This window comes from Pan troglodytes, chromosome 19 (assembly GCF_028858775.2).
Source record: "Pan troglodytes isolate AG18354 chromosome 19, NHGRI_mPanTro3-v2.0_pri, whole genome shotgun sequence".
NCBI lineage: Eukaryota > Metazoa > Chordata > Mammalia > Primates > Hominidae > Pan > Pan troglodytes.
In genome coordinates, this window is record NC_072417.2 from 26,178,144 (window position 1) to 26,198,926 (window position 20,783).

Genomic DNA, 20,783 nt, shown 5'->3' on the forward strand with positions numbered 1-20,783 from the left:
GAGGCAAAGTGACAGACTCAGGGTTTGCAAGAGTGAAAGACACCTATTTAATGGCAAAATAGTGATGGAAAGCAGCAGAAGTAAAACCCTCATTTTTCCTATAACAGATAAATCGCTTGAAAATCCAGTTTAATAAAATCCCATGATCCCTCTGAACACCAGCTTCCTGATCCTCATCTCTACCGATGGCTTCATTCATACTCCTTTTCCATCTCATTTCCTGTTTTTTTCGTTTCTCCTATTTCTCCAAATTGTGTTTTTCCCAGTTCTTCTGGCTCTCTTCTGCCCACTTCTGAAAGTTTCTTTAGTTCTTCTGGTTCCTGTCTGCTGAATTCTCCTGAGAGTCTTTGCTCTAATTCTCCCGAAGGCCTCCTATAAATTTCTCTTGACTCTCTTCTGCCAGCTTCTAGTAGCTTCCCGCCTGTTTCTCCTGATCTTGTGCCTAATTCTCCTGACAGGCCCTTGGCAACTGCTCCCAAATCGCTTCTGGCTTTTCCTGCTTCCACACTCTGCTTTCCGCTTGCTGGGCTCTGCAGAGCTTCCCCAAAAGCCTCATCGTCCTCATCTGTCTCTTTCTCATCCTCAATATGGTCCCACTGCTTCACCACCTTCTCGGGCTCATCTCTCACTCTCCTCATGTCCTTCTCTCTTGTTATTATTCTATCTTCATACAGTGAAGCTTCTGAAAAATAAGAGAAAAGCGGGAAGAAAGATAAAAGTTTGTTCATGTCAGGCCGGATGCGGTGGCTCACGCCTGTAATCTCAGCACTTTGGGAGGCTGAGGCAGGCAGATCCCTTGAGGCCAGGAGTTCCAGACCAGCCTGGGCGACACGGTGAGACCCTGTCTGTACTAAAAATACAAAAATTAGCCAGGCGTGGTGGTTGGCGCCTGTAGTCCCAGCTACCCGGAGGCTGAGGCAGAAGAATCGCTTGAGCCCAGGAGGTTGGGGCTGTGATGAGCCAAAATCCAGCCACTGCACTGCAGCCTGGGTGACAGAGCAAGACCCGTCTCCAAAAAAGAAAGAAAAAAAAAAAAGAAAGAAACTGTTCATCTCTGTGGAGGCCTGTGCTTTTGAGAGGCAGATGAGAGAAAGGCCCTGAGAATGACTGTTTTTGCCAGCTCTTTAAATTGGTGTTGACAGCACACCTTTCCAAAAGCAGAGAAAGGGAACCATCATTGACTGAGCCCAGCTCCGTCCTGTGCATCACGTGAGGGCTGTATAGCTTATCCCATCCAGACATCATGAAAATGCGCACTGCCGTTGATTTGAGTTTGCAGTCAAGGGACCTGAGATCGATAGAAAAGAAATCACACGGCCGGGCGGCATGGCTCACGCCTGTAATCCCAGCACTTTGGGAGGCCGAGGCAGGTGGATCACCTGAGGTCAGGAGTTTGAGACCAGCCTGGCCAACAAGGTGAAACCCCGTCTCTACTAAAAATACAAAAATAAGCTGGGCATGGTGGCAGGCGCCTGTAATCCCAGCTACTTGGGAGGCTGAGGCAGGAGAATCGCTTGAACCCAGGAGGTGGAGGTTGCAGTGAGCCAAGATTGTGCCATTGTACTCCAGCCTGGGCAACAAGAGCAAAACTCCATCTCAAAAAAAAAAAAAAAAATTAGCCGGGAGTGGTGGCACAAGCCTGTAGTCCCAGCTACTCAGGAGGCTGAGGCAGGAGAATCACTTGAACCTAGGAGGCAGAGGTTGTAGTGAGCCGAGATCGCGCCACTGCACTCCAGACTGGGTAACAGAGGGGAGATTCCATTTCAAAAAAAAAAAAAAAAAAAAGGCACAGTGGCTCATGCCTGTAATCCCAGCACTTTGGGAGGCTGAGATGGAGGTTGCAGTGAGCTGAGATCGCGCCACTGCACTCCAGACTGGGTAACAGAGGGGAGACTCCATTTCAAAAAAAAAAAAAAAAAAAAAAGGCACAGTGGCTCATGCCTGTAATCCCAGCACTTTGGGAGGCTGAGATGGAGGTTGCAGTGAGCTGAGATTGCACCACTGCACTCCAGCCTGGATGACAGAATAAGACTCCGTTTCAAAAAAAAAAAAAGAAAGAAAGAAAAGAAATCACACAATGGTCACACTGCAAGTGTGCAAGTGAGACAGAATTTGAACCCAGGACAGTCTGACCCCAGAACACCTTCTCTTTTCCCTGCAAGAAATAGCATAGGTGCTGGAAAATGACAGAAGGATTTTCTCCAGCATCTTCATTCTGACACTTTCTCTTTGTCCCTGGGAAGCACATTCATTATTTGTTGGGAGGTTTCCTATGAAAATATAGAAAAAACATAAGGAAAAAGATAGGTTTCCTATAAAGATATACGCTGCTAACAAAAAGTTCAGCTGAAGAGTTATTTTACAAGCAAAGGGATCCTTGCTCCTAAATTTTTTTTTTTTATCAGTTATGGAGAAAAGTTACATCCCCTTCTGCGTCTCCCTTACATTCTCCTCCTGGAAACCACTAGTTACTGAGGTATCTGCAGAGGGTCTCAGCTCTCAGGGGGTCACAGCCTTTGGTGGTGAAAACAGATGCAATGCTGCCACCTGCTGTTCTGAGAGGGACGTGCCCGGCAGTTCTCCAGGCACAAGGACGCAGGCCAGGGTAGGGAGACTGGGTAGGGAGACTGCTGGGGTAGGGAGACTGCTGGGGTAGGGAGACTGCTGCTTCCCCGCAGAGTCTCTCTCCACAGCTGTTGCTCCTGTGGCTTCTCAGAGCAGCTCAAAGGCATGTGGGGGCGGAGACAGAGCCCCTCTGAGGGGGTCCAGCCACCACAGAGCAGGTGCTGGATAATAAAGAGCTGTCATCTGGCTGCTCAGGTGCCCAGAAACCTCCCGCTGCCCTGCCTGGACCAGAAAGGATTTCAGCCTTGCAGCCTGGAGGGCTGCAGCCAAGAATCTGCATTGGGCTCTGTCCTCCCGGACCTCCAGCCCCAGCTCTGTTCACTGCAGTCTGGCTGGAGTGAGAGCTCCACAGACTGGGGCAGGAAAAGGCTGTCTGTGTCACTAGAAACAGTGTGGCATGGGCCGACGCGTGGGTTCTAGAGCAGACTGCCCAAGACTGAAAACCACTGTAGCCTCTAACCCCTCTGCCTCCATGTCCTCCATAAAGTCAAGCTAATAACACTTCCTTCATAGTGTTCCTGAACAGATACAGATAGGATGAGTCCGTGCACAGTCTTTGAAAGAATGCCTGGCCTGCGGGAAGCATGAATGGGGGTCGGCTACTGCGCTTAACACCCCTGTTCCTCTAGGCCCCTCTCCAGTGGGGTAGGGCTGCTCAGCCATCTTCTGCTTCTCCTTCCCTCACTCCCTCCCTGCAGGAAAGGAGAGCCCAAAGGCAGGGGGCCAAAGGCCTCTTTACTCCCTGGAGACCTTGTGAGAAAGAATGTGGTAAGGCACAGCTGTCAGGCAGCCTCTGCACCTTATGCCCCTCTGCACCTGCCCATCACACTGCTGGCCCGAGAGCAGCGCGGTAGGTGGGGAGAGTGGGGCCCCGAGTCACCCCTCCCTAGCTACATGACTCTGGCAGAGCACTCACCTCACTCAGCCTCCCTTTCCCCCCCACAGCACCTACACCTCCTAGTGGGGTAAAGACCCAACAAGATCACTCCTGTCTGGTGCTTAACCCAGTGCCTAGCACACAGTAAGAGCCCCCATAGTGTAGCTACTGTTATTCTGTCTCTGTGCCTTTGGCCCTGCTGTTCCCTGCTGGAAAAATGCCTTTCTTCTCCCACTTCTCTCCTGGAAAACTCCTGGGCATCTTTTGGAGTTGGAGGTAGATGATTCTTCCTCGTCGAAGCCTCCTCTGCCTCCCCAGAGGAGCCCACGCCCCGTTGCATGCACCCTCATGGCAGCACACCTCCACCTCGGTGTAGCACCTGTGTGCAGGATCCCAGCAGCTGACAACTCCACTGGTCAGCCTTGCCCAAAGGGCCATGGGCTCCTCCAGGGCAGGGATGGGCCTCTGTCTCCCCAGAATCTAACACCTTCCAGGTACATGACAAGTGCTCACCGTATACTTGATGAATCAATTGAAGAGAGAAATGAGTGCGCTCTGGGGCCAGACAGTCCAGCCCATGGTGGGCTGAATCCTCGCCCTCTACTGCCCCAGAGATAGGCTAGGGCTGCTGGTGGCACTGAAATTAGAATGCACGATGGGCAGTGCCAAGCCCCCAGATTGGGGAGCTGCTGTCGCGTGTGTCTCGGACTAGAGGAAAAGAAAGCAGAGCGAGAATGCTGAAGTTGCCTTTTCAGAGTTTCAGGAACTCACCTCCCTCGCTTTTTTCTTTGAGATTCTCCATGTAGTTGGTTTTCCTCAGTTCTCCGATGATACCCTTGTTGGCATCGTCCAAGGCCTGTGGATGGTAGAGGAAGCTTAGCCCCTGTGTTTGGCACCTACACCATTAATTTTCCCCACCCAGATCAATCCCAGAAGGCAGGGCTCTGGTGGGAACCTGCCACCCTTGGTTTCCCTCTGGCCCCTCCAATGACCCCTACCCTCAGGTTAATCTACACTTACTGACTCAGAATGATCCACACAAATTGTGTCTGGGAGATACATGACTGCGAGTCAGTCAAATGCATTTCTCTTTGGCTTAGGCATGTATTGGGAGTTGTGTCTATCTACTCATTTCTACCTTTAGATGAACTACCTAAAGCTGCTTTTGGCTTCAGTCAATGCAAAAAGACAATCCAAACCTGCAAGCACTCAGCAAGGCAGCACTGAAAAGACCCAGAAACACACCAAGGGGACAGGCTGGGGGCTGGCCTGCCTTCAGAAGGGCCTTCCAGGATGTCTGCAGTTTCCCCAACTCGAGTGCATGATCCACAGGGGCCTGGAGCCCCTGTGAGCCTCTGGAGGGCAGGTCTTGCCTTCTTGCTCATAGCAGGCCCGTGGCTGGCACTGACAGAACACCAGCTACACACGGTAGTGTCTACTGAGCAGCTCCGGGGCCTGGATGCACTCTCTTGTGGTGTTGGTCTGCCCACCCACCACCTCCCTCCCACTGTGAGCCTTCCTACCTGGTTGCCAATCCAGGAGGGTGAGGGGTCGGGGGCCTGGTCCCATGAGGAGTCAGTGAGGGTCACAGGTACCTTCTCTCTGCCCCTAACCCTTCAAACCACTGCCTAGACTTCAAGGTGACCTCAGATCCTCCTTGTTGGAAAGCCTCCAGCTCTGCCTCCCAGCTGGGGCTCTCTCACTCTGAATTCCCCTAGTCCCCTATGGCACTGGTCATGAACCAGGGTTTGTGCTTTGTTTTTTTTTTGTTTGTTTGTTTTTGTTTTTTGGTTTTTTTTGAGACAGAGTCTCGCTCTATCATGCATGCTGGAGTGCAGTGGCATGATCTCAGCTCACTGCAAGCTCCGCCTCCCGGGTTCACGCCATTCTCCTGCCTCAGCCTCCTGAGTAACTGTTTTTTTGTTTGTTTGTTTTTTCTTTTTAAGAGACAGGGTCTTGCTATGATGCCCAGGCTGGTCTAGAACTCTTGGACCCAAGTGATCCTCCTGCCCTCAGCCTCCCAAAGTGCTGGGATGACAGGTGTGAGCCACTGTGTCTGGCCTTTCGTTGTAATCTTCTTGTGGGCCAGGACAATGGCCGCACACATTTGAGCTTGGCAGCCTGGAGCCAATCTACACTCGGCGAATATTTCCTGAACTGAACGGCCATGCTGTCTGTCTGCAGGGCGATCGCATGGAAGTATGTGGCGCATGGTACATCTGGCAGGGCTGCAGTGAGGTGGGTGCTCTTCGCCTGGAAGCCAGAGCTGGGGACATGGCGTTTATGACGAGGACGACAACATGCTAGGCCTGGGCTTCCCTGGGCCGTATGGTGGCAGAGGATAGACTGCGCCTGCTGGGGTCTTTTGGGTATGATTTCTCCGCCATGAGAGGGCAGTGTTAGCCTCACCACAGTCCTCACAAACAGCTCACCATGAACCTGCCTCCCAAAAAACAGAGGTGATCAGATCACTTCTCTGCTGTCCACAGCCCTTCAAGTCCAGGCTGGTGTGCTGACTGTCTGGGGCTCCGTCACCACCATCCCCCGCCACCGGGAACCCCCCAGCTCTGGGACCCAGGCCAGGATCTCTCTTCTGCCGGCCACCAGCCCTCAGCGCCGACCTCCCACGTCTTCAGTGCACTTGCCCCTCCTCGGCCTGGCCAGCTCTGCTATCCTTGTCCTTCAGAGCACAGCATGAGGTCTTCCTCCCACTGGGAGTGTCCTGAGCCTTCACTTCTCAGGGTCCCTGCTCTCTTTGCCCAGTGCCTGCAGACCCCAGGCTGGTCCCTGAGGCCATGCCCCTTTGCTGCCCACAAGTTATGCAATCTGGCTTCTTTCAATGATGGCACAAGCTCCCCAAGGACAGGGGCCCCGTTTACTTCACTCCAGCAGATACTTCCTGGGGTCCAGCTGCGTGCCAGTGGTGCTCTGGAATTTGGCTGTGGGAAGGGCTTAAGGAAGCTGTCTGGTCAGAAGCAGGAGGAAGAGGCCTGGGTGAGTGTGCACCTGTGAAGTTGGTGTGCAGACTTTCCTGAGCTTGTGCGTCCACCTGGATGCACTGGGAGTGGGTGGGGTGGGGGAGCCCAGAGCACCTCCAAGTTTCTCCCCTGGTCTCTGCCTCCGGACACAGTCTAGGCCAGCACTATTCAACAGAAATTTCTGTGACAATGGGAATATTCTAGATCTGTATTATGTAGCACCCATAGGCCACATGTAGCTTTTTTTTTTTTTTTTTGAGACGGAGTCTCGCTCTGTTGCCCAGGCTGGAGTGCAGTGGTGTGATCTTGGCTCACTGCAACCTCCATCTCTCGGGTTCAAGCGATTCTCCTGCTTCAGCCTCCCGAGTAGCTGGGACTACAGGAGTGTGCCATCACGCCTGGCTAACTTTTTGTATTTTTAGTAGAGACAATGTTGGCCAGGATGGTCTCAATCTCCTGACCTCGTGATCCACCCACCTCGGCCTCCCAAAGTGTTCGGATTACAGGTGTGAGCCACCGCACCCGGCCTCACATGTGGCTATAATGACTTGAAACGTGGCTAGTGTGACTGAGAATTTTACATTTTATTTACTTTTTTTTTTTTTTTTTGAGACGGAGTCTCGCTCTGTTGCCTAGGCTGGAGTGCAATGGCATGATCTTGGCTCATGCAACCTCCACCTCCCAGGTTCAAGCGATTCTCCTGCCTCAGCCTCCCAAGTAGCTGGGACTACAGGTGTGTGCCACCATACCCGGCTAATTGTTTGTATTTTTAATAGAGATGGGGTTTCACCATGTTGGCCAGGCTGGTCTCAAACTCCTGACCTCAGGTGATCCATCCGTCTCAGCCTCCTAAAGTGCTGGGATTACAGGCATGAGCCACCACACCCAGCCTAGTTTTAATTAACTTTAGCCGCACGTGGCTAGCAGCTGCCTCCTTGAGCAATGGAAGTCTAGGCAATTACAAGTGCACAACGTGGACTTTGATGGGGGACATATCAAGGCTGTGAAACCTGATGTGAGGGCTCCTCACCCAGACTGAGGGGTCAGAGAAGGCCGCCTCAAAGAGGGGACATCTAAGCTGAAACCTAAAGGTTGAGTGGGAGTTAGCCAGGTGAAGGAGGTGGGAAGGGAAGGTTTAGAATATTCCAGGCAGAGATAACAGCATATGTTATGAGGCATAAGAAACCTGTTTAGGCCGGGTGTGGTGGCTCACACCTGTAATCCCAACACTTTAAAAGGCTGAGACAGGAGGATCGCTTGAGTGCAGGAGCTCTCAAGTGCCCAGCCTGGGCAATATAGTGAGACCTCATCTCTACAAAAAATAAAAATTAAAAATATCAGCCAGGCATGGTGGCCCACACCTGTAGTCCCAGATACTTATCTCTTGAGCCCAGAGATCAAGGCTGCAGTGAGCTGTAGTCACACCACTGCACTCTAGCCTGGGTGACAGAGCAAGACCTTGTCTCAAAAAAAGAAAAGAAAAAAGAAAGCCTGTTTAGGAAAACAGGAAGCTGGTATTGGCTGGAGCTGGAATGCAAGGTGATGGGGGCTGGGGACTGACCAGCAGGAAGCTGGAGAGGCCCACAGGGGAGAGCTTACCCAGTGCCTTCCTACCCCTGTGGGAAAAAGTCAGGAACAGAGACACCCAGGAAGTAATAAAAGGTTTAGGCAAGAGAATGAGGAAATCACACTAGATTTCTTGTCTCCTGGAGGTAGTATTTTTCAAACTGCAAGTCCTAACGTCAATTTAGACCCTGGGCCACTGACTGGTCCATGGCCTGTTAGGAACCGGGCCACATAGCAGGAGGTGAGCGGAGGGTCGGCAAGTGAGCATTAGGCTGTCAGATCAGTGGCGGCATTAGATTCTCATAGGAGGGAGAACCCTATTGTGAACGGCACGTGAGGGATCTATGTTGCATGCTCCTCATGAGAATCTAATGTCTGATGATCTGAGGTGGAACAGTTTCATCCCGAAACCATTTCCCCCACCACTGGTCCATGGAAAAACTGTCTTCCGCAAAACTGGAGCCTGGTGCCAAAAAGCTTGGGGACTGCTGATAAGAGAAAATGAGGGCTGGGTACAGTGGCTCAGTCCCAGCACTTTGGAAGCCCAAGGCAGGAGGATCACTTGAGTCCAGGAGTTTGATACCAGCCTGGGTAACAGAGTAAGACCCTGAGTCTACAAAAAATAAAAAATTAGCCCCCAGCATGGTGACATGCATCTGTAGTCCCATCTAGATGGGAGGCTAAGGTGTGAGGATTGCCTGAGCCCAGGAGGTCAAGGCTACAGTAAGCTATGATCTCACCACTGTACTAAGCCTGTGTGACAGAGAGACACTCTGTCTAAAAATAAATACATAAAAAGCAAAAAGAAAATAAGAAAATAAGGCTAGGCACAGTGGCCCATGCCTGTAATCCCAGCACTTTGGCAGGTCAAGGCAGGAGAATCATTTGAGGCAAAGAGTTTGAGACTAGCCTGGCCAACATACCGAGACTCCGTCTCTACTTATTTATTTATTTAGAGACAGGGTCTCGCTCTGTCACCCAGGCTGGAGTGCAGGGGTGAGATCACTCCTTGTTACAGCCTCAACTTCTCAGGCTTAAGTGGTCCTCCCACCTCAGCCTTCCGAGTGGCTGGAGTGAGTCACCACACCCGGCTAATTTTTTTTTATTTTTTAGAGATAGGGTTTTGTCATGTTGCCGAGTCCCAGCAACACGTTGGGTCCCAGGCTAGGTCCCACCATACCTGGCCCCGTCTCTATTTAAAAAAAAAAAAAAAAAAAAAGGCCGGGCATGGTGGCTCATACCAGTAATACCATCACTTTGGAAGGCCGAGGCGGGCAGATCACCTAAGGTCAGGAGTTCGAGACCAGCCTGGCCAACATGGCTAAATCCCATCTCTATTAAAAATACAAAAATTATGGCCAGGCACAGTGGCTCACACCTATAATCCCAGCACTTTGGGAGGCCGAGGCAGACAGATCATTTGAGGTCAGGAGTTCCAAACCAGCCTGGCCAACATGGTGAAACCCCATCTCTACTAAAAATACAAAAATTAGCTGGGCGTGGTGGGGGGGCGCCTGTGATCCCAGCTACTCGGGAGGCTGAGGCAGGTGAATCGTTTGAACCCGGGAGGCGGAGGTTGCAGTGAGCCAAGATCACACCATTGCACTCCAGCCTGGGTGACAAGTGAGACTCAGTCTCAAAAAAAAAAAGCCAAGCACACTTTACACCTGTAATCCCAGCACATTGGGAGGCTGAGGAGGGTGGATTGCCTGAGCTCAGGAGTTCAAGACATAGTGAGACCTCATCTCTACAAAAAAATTTTAAAATGAGGCAGGAGGATAACTTGAGCCCAGGAGGTCGAGGCTGCAATGAGCCATAACAGTGCCACTGCATTCTGACCTGGCCAACGGGAGTGAGACCCTGTCTCAATAAATAAATAAATAAATAAATAAAAATAAGAAAACAGAATGTAATAGGAAATATCAGCATGCAGAGTATGTAGCAGAGGTAAATATATTTTGTAAAATTTTTGTTTCTGGGCTGGGCACAGTGGCTCACGCCTGTAATCCCAGCATTTTGAGAGGCCAAGGCGGGCGGATCACAAAGTCAGGAGATCGAGACCATCCTGGCTAACACAGTGAAACCCCGTCTCTACTAAAAATACAAAAAATTAGCCAGACGTGGTGGGGGGGCGCCTGTAGTCCTAGCTACTTGGGAGGCTGAGGCAGGAGAATGGTGTGAACCCGGAAGCGGAGCTTGCAGTGAGCTGAGATCACCCCATTGCACTCCAGCCTGGGCAACAGAGCAAGACTCTGTCTCAAAACAAATAAACAAACAAACAAAAAAACGGCTGTGGAATGGCGCCCAAGCAGGCTGAGGGGGAACTGAAGGCCTGACCACCCGACCCCACTCCTGACACCCGAAGCCCGGCGGGTGGAAAGGCTCACACTGATGATGGCCTGCTGCGCCTCGTTGTTATGCACAAGCTTTGCTCTCTCCAGGGCCTTCTCAAAATTGTTCACGGCTGACTCGAAGTCTCTCAGCTTCACTGGAGAGCAAGGGGAGAAGGCACAACACAGGTAGAGTGTGACAACGTGTGGTGCATGATGGAGCCTCTGGCTACTCGAGCACTGCCAGGGCCCATCAGAAGCTTGTGTGAGCTGTAGTCGGACCCAGGCCCCAGGGAAGCATCACTGAGCTGCTCAGCACCATCCTTTCCACCGTGTTCCTGGGCTATGTCACCATCGAGAACCAGGACTGAGGAACCTGGGCCTCATTCAAAGGCGTTGGTGAGAGAAGGGGACTGTGGTGCAGTCTAGTGCACACATCATATGTCTCCAGAGTAGAGGAGAAAACCGCATCCTGCTCCATCTTTAGATTGTTCTGGAAGACGAATTTTTTTTTTTTTTTTTTTTGAGACAGAGTTTCACTCTTGTTGCCCAGGCTGGAGTGCAATGGGGCAATCTCGGCTCACTGCAACCTCTGCCTCCCAGGTTCAAGCGATTCTCCTGCCTCAGCCTCCTGAGAAGCTGGGATTACAGGCACATGACACCACACCTGGCTAATTTTGTTTTTTAAGTAGAGACGGGGTTTCGTCATGTTGGTCAGGCTGGTCTTAAACCCTGACCTCAGGTGATCCGCCTGCCTCGGCCTCCCAAAGTGCTGGGATTACAGGTGTGAACCACCGCTCGGCCAGAAATTCATATTTTTTAAATGGTCATTCATTTTTTTCAAAAATGATATGCAGACCAAAGCACAGAGGGCTGGATGCAATCCATGGGCCAGCTGCTGGAACCTCAGCTGTCTCGAGTCCAGGCCCCACTCAGGTACAATCTGAACCCATAGAAAAAGTGGCTCATCTAGGCTCTCCGTGCCAATTAGTGCTGGAGCTGGGACTGAAATGATTAGCAGATTGATTGAGTGATTGATTTGAGCCCTCAGAGCTTCATTTCATTTTTAAAAATTAAATACATATGTCAGGCCGGGCGTGGTGGCTCACGTCTGTAATCCCAGCACTTTGGGAGGCCAAGGTGGGCGGATTGCTTGAGGTCAGGAGTTCGAGACCACCCTGGCCAACATGGTGACATCCCCATCTCTACTAAAAATACAAAAATTAGCCAGGCATGGTGACGGGTGACTGTAAACCCAGCTACTCGGGAGGCTGAGGCAGAAGAATTGCTTGAACCTCGGAGGCAGAGGTTGCAGTGAGCCGAGATCGCGCCACTGCACTCCAGCCTGTGTGACAGAGCAAGACTGTCTCAAAAAAATTAATTAATTAAAAATAAAGACATACATACATAGGCTAGGTGCGGTGGCTCACACCTATAATCCCAGCACTTTGGGAGGCTAAGGCAGGCAGATCACTTGAACCAGGAGTTCAAGACCAGCCTGGGCAACATAGTGAGACCCGATCTCTACCAAAAATACAAAATTAGCTGGGTGTGGGGCCGCATGCATGTAGTCCCAGCTACTCGGGAGGCTGAGATGGGAGGATCCCTTGATCCCAGAAGGTCAATGTTGCAGTGAGCCCAGATTGCACTGCTGCACTCCAGCCTGGGTGACAGAGTGAGACCCTGTCTCTCTCTCTCTCTCTCTCTCTCTCTATATATATATATATAATTAAATTAATAGAGACAGGGTCTCACCATGTTGCCCAGCCTGGTCTCGAACTACTGGCCTCAAGCAATCCTCCACCTTGGCCTCCCAAAGTGCTGGGATTACAGGCGTGAACCACCTCACCTAGCCAAGAGCTTCATAAAGGAGACAGTGCTTACCAGCCAAGGTCTTCACAAACCACTGCTTTCTTTTACAATTGAGTATATCCAAGATCTATCCTCCTCCCAAGCACTGCTTTGAGACCCATGGGGAAAATAAGCCCTTGTGTTCATAAGTCAGACTTTAAAAGGTCATTACAGCCAGTCGCGGTGGCTCACGCCTGTAATCCCAACAATTTGGGAGGCCAAGACAGGCGGATCACAAGGTCAGGAGATTGAGATCAGCATGGCCAACATGGTGAAACCCCATCTCTACTAAAAATACAAAAATTAGCCAGGCATGGTGGTGGATGCCTGTAATCCCAGCTACCTGGGAGGCTGAGGCAGAAGAATCGCTTGAAATCGGAAGGCAGAGGTTGCACTGAGCTGAGACTGCACCACTGCACTCCAGCCTGGGTGAAACAGCGAAACTCCATCTCAAAAATAAATAAAATAAAATAAAATAAAATAAAACGCCATTACACTTGGCTAGACACAGCGGCTCATGCCTGTAATCCCAGCACTTTGGGAGGCCGAGGTGGGAGTACTGCTTGAGCCCAGGAGTTCCAGAACAACCTGGACAACATAGGGAGACCCCGTTCTCTACCAAAAAAAAAATTTGCCAGGCATGGTGGCATGCACCTGTGGTCCCAGCAACTGGGGAGGCTGAGGAGGGAGAATCACTGGAGCCTGGGAGGTTGAGGCTGCAGTGAGCCATGAATGCAGGGACGTGACACTGCACTAAAGTCTGGGTGATAAAGCAAGACTTTATCTCAAAAAAGAAGAAAAAAAAGGCTATTACACTTAAAGGAAATTTAAATGTAATTCTGAAAATATGTGGAGTCGCAGTATTCCTTTCAAGACCAGTGGGACTCTGACATTAAAGGTCTGCAGAGGAGTCACATGCTTATTCAAGAGAGTAAATCATTCAGGATTATTCTTTCATTCTTTCTCTTTGTTTTTTTTTTTTTTTTTTTTTTTTTTTGGAGTGAGGGTCAGGGCCTCGCTCTGTATCCCAGGCTGGAATGCAGTGGCATGATCATGGCTCACTGCGGTCTCAACCTGGGCTCAGGTGATCCTTCTACCTCAGCCTCCCAAATATTTGGGATCACAGGTGCCTGCCACCACACTCAGCTAATTTTTTTTTTTTTTTTTTTTGATACAGAGTCTCATAGTCACCTGGACTGGAGTGCAGTGGCGCGATCTCAGCTCACTGCAACCTCCGCCTCCCAGGTTCAAGCAACTCTCCTGCCTCAGCCTCCCGAGCAGCTCGGATTACAAGCATGCACCACCACGCCCGGCTAATTTTTTGGATTTTTAGTAGAGATGGGGTTTCACTATGTTGGCCAGGCTGGTCTTGAACTCCTGACCTTGTGATCTGCCCACCTTGGCCTCCCGAAGTGCAGGGATTACAGGCATGGGCCACTGTGCCCCGCCCTAATTTTTTATTTTTTGTAGAGATGAGGTCTCTTTATGTTGCCTTATTTTTTGTAAAGATGAGATCTCTCTATGTTGCCCAGGCTGGTATCAAACTCCTGGGCTCAACCGATCCTCCCACCTTGGCTTCCCAAAGTGCCAGGATTATAAGTGTTAGCCACTATGGCCAGGCTAATTTTTTTTTTTTTTTTTGAGACAGAGTCTCGTTCTTTCATCCAGACTGGAGCACAGTGGCGCAATCTGGGCTCACTGCAACCTCCGCCTCCTGGATTTAAGCAGTTCTCCTGCCTCAGCCTCCCGAGTAGTTGGGACTACAGGTGTGTGCCACCACACCCGGCTAATTTTTGTATTTTTAGTAGAGACGAGGTTTCACCTTGTTGGTCAGGCTGGTACCAAACTCCTGACCTCAGGTGATCCACCTGCCTCGGCCTCCCAAAGTGCTGGGATTACATGCGTGAGCCACCGTGACTGTCCCCAGCCTAATTTTTAACTGAGTATGTAATTTAAAGTTATCTCGATGTGACAGGAAAACCACTTGACCCCGGGAGGCGGAGGTTGCAGTGAGCCAAGATCGCGCCACTGCATTCCAGACTGGGCAACAGAGTGAGACGCCTTCTCAAAAAAATAAATAAATAAAGTTCACCGGCTTGTAAGGATAAAGTTCAATGATTTTGAGAAAATTTACAGAGTTGAGGCCGGGCACAGTGGCTCACAACTGTAATCCCAGCACGTTGGGAGGCTGAAGCAGGCAGATCACGAGGTCAAGAGTTCAAGACCAGCCTGACCAACTTGGTGAAATCTCGTCTCTACTAAAAATACAAAAATTAGCCAGGTGTGATGGCACACGCCTGTAATCCCAGCTACTCAGGAGACTGAGGCAGGAGAATAGCTTGAACATGGGAGGTGGAGGTTGCAGTGAGCCAAGATTGTGCCACTGCACTCCAGTCTCGGTGACAGAGCAAGACTCCATCTCAAAAAAAAAAAAAGAAGAAAATTTACAGAGTTGTACAGTGGCCACCACAATCCCATTTTAGAACATTTCCATCACTCTGAAAGGTTCCCTTGGAGGCCGGGTGCAGTGGCTCATGCCTATAATCCCAGCACTTTGGGAGGCCGAGGCGGGCAGATCACTTGAGGTCAGAAGTTCGAGACCAGCCTGACCAACATGGTGAAACCCCATCTCTACAAAAATACAAAAAAATTAGCCAGGAGTGGTGGCACACGCCTGTAATCCCAGCTACTCGGGAGGCTGAGACAGCAGAATCGCTTGAACCCAGGAGACAGAGGTTGCAGTGAGCCGAGATTGTGTCACTACACTCCAGCCTGGGTGACAGAGCGAGACTCCATCTCAAAAAATAAAAATAAAGAAATAAAATAAATTAAAAAATAAAAGGTTTCCTCGGCCAGGCGCAGTGGCTCACACCTGTAATCCCAGCACTTTGGTAGGCTGAGGTGGGCGGATCACTTGAGGCCAGGAGTTTGAAACCAGCCAACATAGTGAAACTGCATCTCTAAAAATACAAAAACATAGCTGGGTATTATGGTGCACACATGTAATCTCAGCTACTCAGGAAGCTGAGGCACAAGAATCATTTGAACCCATGAGGCAGAGGTTGCAGTGAGCTGAGATCGCGCCACTGCACTCCAGCCTGGGTGACAGAGTGAGTCTCCATCTCAAAAAAAAAAAAAAAGCTTCCCTCATAGGACTTGGGGAGTCTACTGGACCTCTCTGTGCCTCAGTTTCCCTATCTCTAAAATGAGGATGATAATGCCTACATCATAATGATTCAATACAAGAATGCTGGCTGGGTGTGGTGGCTCATGCCTGTAATCCCAGCACTTCGGGAAGCTGAGGCGGGTGGATCATCTGAGGTCAGGAGTTCGAGAACAGCCTGGCCAACGTGGTGAAACCCCGTCTCTACTAAAAATACAAAAATTAGCCGGGTGTGGTGGTGCGCGCCTGTAATCCCAGCTACTCTGGAGGCTGAAGCAGGAGAATCGCTTGAACCCGGGAGGCCAAGGTTGCAGTGAGCTGAGATCGTGCCCCTGCACTCTAGCCTGGGTAACATAGTGAGACTTCGTCTCAAAAAACAAAACAGGGCCGGGCACGGTGGCTCACGCCTGTAATCCTAGCTCTTTGGGAGGCCGAGGCGGTTGGATCACCTGAGGTCAGGAATTTGAGACCAGCCTAGCCAACATGGTGAAACCCTGTCTCTACTAAAAACACAAAAAATTAGCCAGGTGTGGTGGCAGACGCCTGTAATCCCAGCTACTTGGGAGCCTGAAGCAGAAGAATCACTTGAACCTGGGAGGCAGAGGTTGCAGTGAGCCGAGATCGCACCACTGCACTCCAGCCTGGGCAACAAAAGCGAAACTCTGTCTCAAAAACAAAATGAAACAAAACAAAAAAAAAGTACCAAGGCAGAAGGAAAGTGGCTCAATACATGGGCACTATTGTGAGGATGACACGATGCTGTGTGGGTCTGCAGCTGAGCTCCTCAAGGGCAGAGGTAGGCTCAAGGTACCCCAAGCTCTAACCAAGCTTTGCTTAATGAAAGCACTTACCACATGCTGGTCAAAATAGAGTGGCTTATCCCCACTCTCAGAATAATCTGGGAAGGAGAAACACTGGGATGGTAAACTCAGTCCACAGGACTCCTAGCCCTGGTGTGAGCTGGGCCTGAAGGCTGGAAAAGGTAGGCTGGTCATCTCTGAGCCCATACCTTGTGCCTGGGCCACCAGAACACTGGCATTCAGTTGCCACTCAATGTCCCCTTCCTCCTTGGCACACTGCTGGGACTTCTCGCCATAATTCTGGGCCTGCCAGGCCTGGTCCAGCTCCAAGTAGCAGCGGCCGATCTCGTGGAACAGCCAGGTCTTCTCCAGGGTGGTTTTTGCCAGAGGGATCTTTTCTTCCCACCTGGGGACATGAAGAATCAGAGTCAGCTTCATCCCCCAAAACCATGCACTGGGCCACAGGATGCCAAGGCTTCCTGCTGGGTGGCGGAATAAAACTTGTTCTCCAACTACCAGTTCTTTTGGATACAAGGGTGGAGTTCATAAGCATAAAGATATTTTAAGACTACTGAGACTATTTTGGTAACATCTATGGAATGTGGAATTTAATACAACAGTTGAGGCTGGCGTGGTGGCTCATGTCTCTAGCACTTTGGGAGGCTGAAATGGGCAGATCACCTGAGGTCAGGAGTTCGAGATCAGCCTAGACAACATGGCAAAACCCTGTCTGTCTACTAAAAATACAAAAATTAGCCAGGCATGGTGGCAGGCGCCTGTAGTCCAGCTACTCGGGAGGCTGAGGCAGAAGAATCACTTGAACCCGGGAGGTGGAGGTTGCAGTGAGCCAAGATTATGCCACTGCACTCCAGCCTGGGTGACAGAGCAAGACTCCATCTCAAAACACACACACATACACACAACACAAATAATGTTTAAGAATATTATTACCAAGTATGGTGGCTCATTCCTGTAATCCCAGCCTTTGGGAAGCCAACGTGGGTGGATTGCTCGAGCCAAGGAGTTCAAGCCTGGGCAACATGGCAAAACCCCATCTCTACAAAAAAATACAAAATTTAGCCAGGCACAGTGGTGTGCGCCTGTAGCCCAGCTACTTGGGAGGCTAAGGTAGGGGGATCGCTTAAGCCTGAGAGGTTGAAATTGCAGTGAGCTATAATCGTGCCACTGCACTCCCACCTGGGTGACAAAGTGAGACCCTGTCTCAAAAAAAAAAAAAAGAAAGAAAGAAAAAAATTACTAAGAATATATGAGAGAAAAATCAAAACAAAAAAGATTGGAATGAAAAAACACAGTATCAATAAAAGAGTAGGATTAGAATTAGTACTTGTCTTTGGGTGGTGAGACTGAATACTTTTCTCTATTTTTCTGTATTTTCCAAATTAATATTTTTTATTTTTATTTTTATTTATTTATTTTTTTGAGATGGAGTTTTGCTCTTGTTGCCCAGTCTGGAGTGCAACGGCAAGATCTCTGCTCACTGCAACCTCCACCTCCCGGGTTCAAGTGATTCTCCTGCCTCAGCCTCCCAAGTAGCTGGGATTACAGGCATGTGCCACCACACCTGGCCAATTTTGTATTTTTAGTCGAAACGGGGTTTCTCCATGTTGGTCAGGCTGGTCTTGAACTCCCGACCTCAGGCGATCCACCCGCCTCAGCCTCCCAAAGTGCTGGGATTACAGGCGTGAGCCACCGCACCCAGCCATTTTATTTTTATTTTATTTTATTTTATTTTTTCTTTGAGACAGAGTTTCGCTCTTGTTGCCCAGGCTAGAGTGCAGTGGCGCCATCTCGGCTCACTGCAACCTCCGCCTCCCAGATTCAAGTGATTCTCTTGCCTCAGCCTCCTGAGTAGCTGGGATTACAGGAGTGTGCCACCACGCCCGGCTAATTTTGCATTTTTAATAAGGACGGGGTTTCCCCACGTTGGCCAGGCTGGTCTGAACTCTGGACCTCAGGAGGTCCGCCCACCTCGGCCTCCCAAAGTGCTGGGATTACAGGCGTGAGCCACCACGCCTGGCCTGTGCTTATTTTTTATTTATTTATTTTTTTGAGACAGAGTCTTGCTGCATCACCCAGGCTGGAGTGCAGTGGCGTGATCTCGGCTCACTTCAACCTTCGCCTCCTGGGTTCAAGCAATTCTCCTGCCTCAGCCTCCTGTGTAGCTGGGATTACAGGTGCATGCCACCATGCCTGGCTAACTTTTGTATTTTTTTTCTTTTTTTTTAGTAGAGACAGTGTTTCACCATGTTGGCCAGGCTGGTCTCAAACTCCTGACCTTGTGATCCGCTCGCCTCTGCCTCCCAAAGTGCTGGGATTACAGGCGTGAGCCACCGCGCCCGGCCTGGCCTGCGCTTATTATTAAAATATTAATTTGGAAAATGCACACCCGGGCACAGTGGCTCATGCCTGTAATCCCAGCACTTTGGGAGGCTGAGGTGGGCAGATCACCTGAGGTCGGGAGTTGGAGACCAGCCTGACCAACGCGGGGAAACCCCGTCTCTACTAAAAATACAAAATTAGCCAGGCGTGGTGGCGGGCGCCTGTAGTCCCCGCTACTTAGGAGGCTGAGGCAGGAGAATGGCGTGAACCCGGGAGGTGGAGCTTGCAGTGAGCCGAGATCATGCCACTGCACTCCAGCGTGGGGGACAGAGCGAGACTCCATCTCAAAAAAAAAAAAAAAAAAAAAAAGAAAAGAAAAATTAGCCGGACATGGTGGCACACAACTGTAGTCCCAGCTACTTGGGAGGCTGAGGCAGGAGAGAATCGCTTGAAACTGGAAGGTGGAGGTTGCCGTGAGCTGAGATCACGCCTCTGCACTCCAGCCTGGGTGACAGAGTGAGACTCCTTCTCAAAAATAAAATAACATAAAATAAAAATAAAAATAACATAATATAACATAAAATAAAATAGTGATAAATTGAGCTGGGTGCGGTGGCTCACGCCTGTAATCCCAGCACTTTGGGACGCCATGGTGGGTGAATCACCTGAGGTCAGGAGTTTGAGACCAGCCTGACCAATATGGTGAAACCTCGTCTTTACTAAAAATACAAAAATTAGCTGGGCGTGGTGGCACACTCCTGTAATCCCAGCTACTCGGGCAGCTGAGACAGGAGAATTGCTTGAACCTAGAGGCAGAGGTTGCAGTGAGCTGAGATTGCGCCATCGCACTCCAGCCTGGGTGACAGAGTGAGACTCCGTCTCAAAACAAACAAACAAACAAAAAAAAAGTGATAAATTGGCAGCCAGTGTCATGGAGAGGGCATTTCCTGATGGTCCATACCTGTCGCACTAAAGTGTTAACTGAATGTAGGTGCCAGGGAGAAGCAACTTCCCAGGCATGCACATTAAGAGACAAAATGGTAGAGCATGACCTTCGGGGGGCACTCCACTGATGAGAGGAAGAAAGCCTCAGATAAGCATGCATGCCACTTCCTCAACACACTGTGCGTGCTCACCTCCCAAGGGTAAGGAGGGCACTGCACATATGGGCAGCCAACCCTAAGGGAAGAATCAGGGGAAAGGGGCCAGTTTGTAAAGTCCTAGGATCAAGGTTAAACACCAACACTGCATTTGTCCTTCTCAGTGCCCACTTGGGTTTCTTCCAAGTATACGTTCCTTTCTTTCCTGCCCTAAAGGTTTTTTTTGAGACTGTATCTTGCTCTGTCGCCCAGGCTGGAGTGCAGCGGCATGATCTCAGCTCACTGCAACCTCCGCCTTCCGGGTTCAAGCGATTCTCCTGCCTCAGCCTCCCGAGCAGCTGGGACTACAGGCACGTGCCAACGTGTCCGGCTAATTTTTGTATTTTTTCAGTAGAGACAGGGTTTTGCCACGTTGGCCAGGCTGGTCTCGAACTCCTGACCCCAAGTGATCCACCTGCCTTGGCCTCCCAAAGTGCTGGGATTACAGGCATGAGCCACTGCGCCCGGCCTAGCTTTTCAATAAATTCCCATTCCTCATTCAAATTCTTTCTTCTGAGGAGGCAAGAATTGAGGTTGCTGCAGACCTGTACAGATTCACCGGCAATAACTTGGATACCTTCCACTGGTAACATATTGTCTAGGCTGGAGTGCAGTAGTGTGATCATGTCTCACTGCAGCCTCAACCTCCCAGGCTCATGTAATCCTCCTACCTCAGCCTCCCAAGTAGCTGGGACCACAGGCACAGGACAGTATGCGCGGCTAATTTTTTTTTTTTTTTTTGTAGAGAGGGAGTCTTCCTATGTTGCCCAGGCTGGATTCTTATCACCGGAAACAAATTTTCATGTTATGGTGAGAAGTTCTAACCATGGAGGTGGGGAAGAGGCAATTCTTGGTCACTCACGTGTCAATGGCTTGCTGGAATTTCCCAACTCTGGCAAAAACTCTGCCAATGTTGTCAAGGGCTCTCGATTTTGCATCAGGAAGGTCACTGTGGGGAAGAAGCAAAACAAGCCATTCACTAGAAATCAGCTGTTCTAGGCACTGTGGAAATAGGAAAGAAGGCAAAGACAGGAGCCCTGGCCTCAGAAACTCAGGGTTTCAGTTGGAGGGACAATGTCCAGCCTGGCAAGGATGTGGCACATCCTGTGCCCTG

General features: G+C 50.2%; 1 protein-coding gene across 3 annotated transcripts in view; it reads right to left on the reverse strand.

The window, feature by feature from the left end:
• Positions 1–23: 23 nt before the first annotated feature.
• The window catches only part of ODAD4 (outer dynein arm docking complex subunit 4), a 35,058-nt gene continuing 14,298 nt past the window's right edge, over positions 24–20,783 (reverse strand). For 2 of the 3 annotated variants that reach the window (XM_024350311.3, XM_054670886.2), the window contains 5 exons: positions 20,532–20,618; positions 16,400–16,596; positions 10,434–10,534; positions 4,274–4,358; positions 24–682 (listed from right to left, as the gene is read on the reverse strand). In XM_024350311.3, the coding sequence (XP_024206079.2) occupies positions 192–682; positions 4,274–4,358; positions 10,434–10,534; positions 16,400–16,596; positions 20,532–20,618 (961 nt within the window). In that variant the 3' untranslated portion in view covers positions 24–191. The remainder of the gene's footprint in view (positions 683–4,273; positions 4,359–10,433; positions 10,535–16,399; positions 16,597–20,531; positions 20,619–20,783) is intronic. The other variant, XM_024350312.3, reaches the window with a different exon arrangement.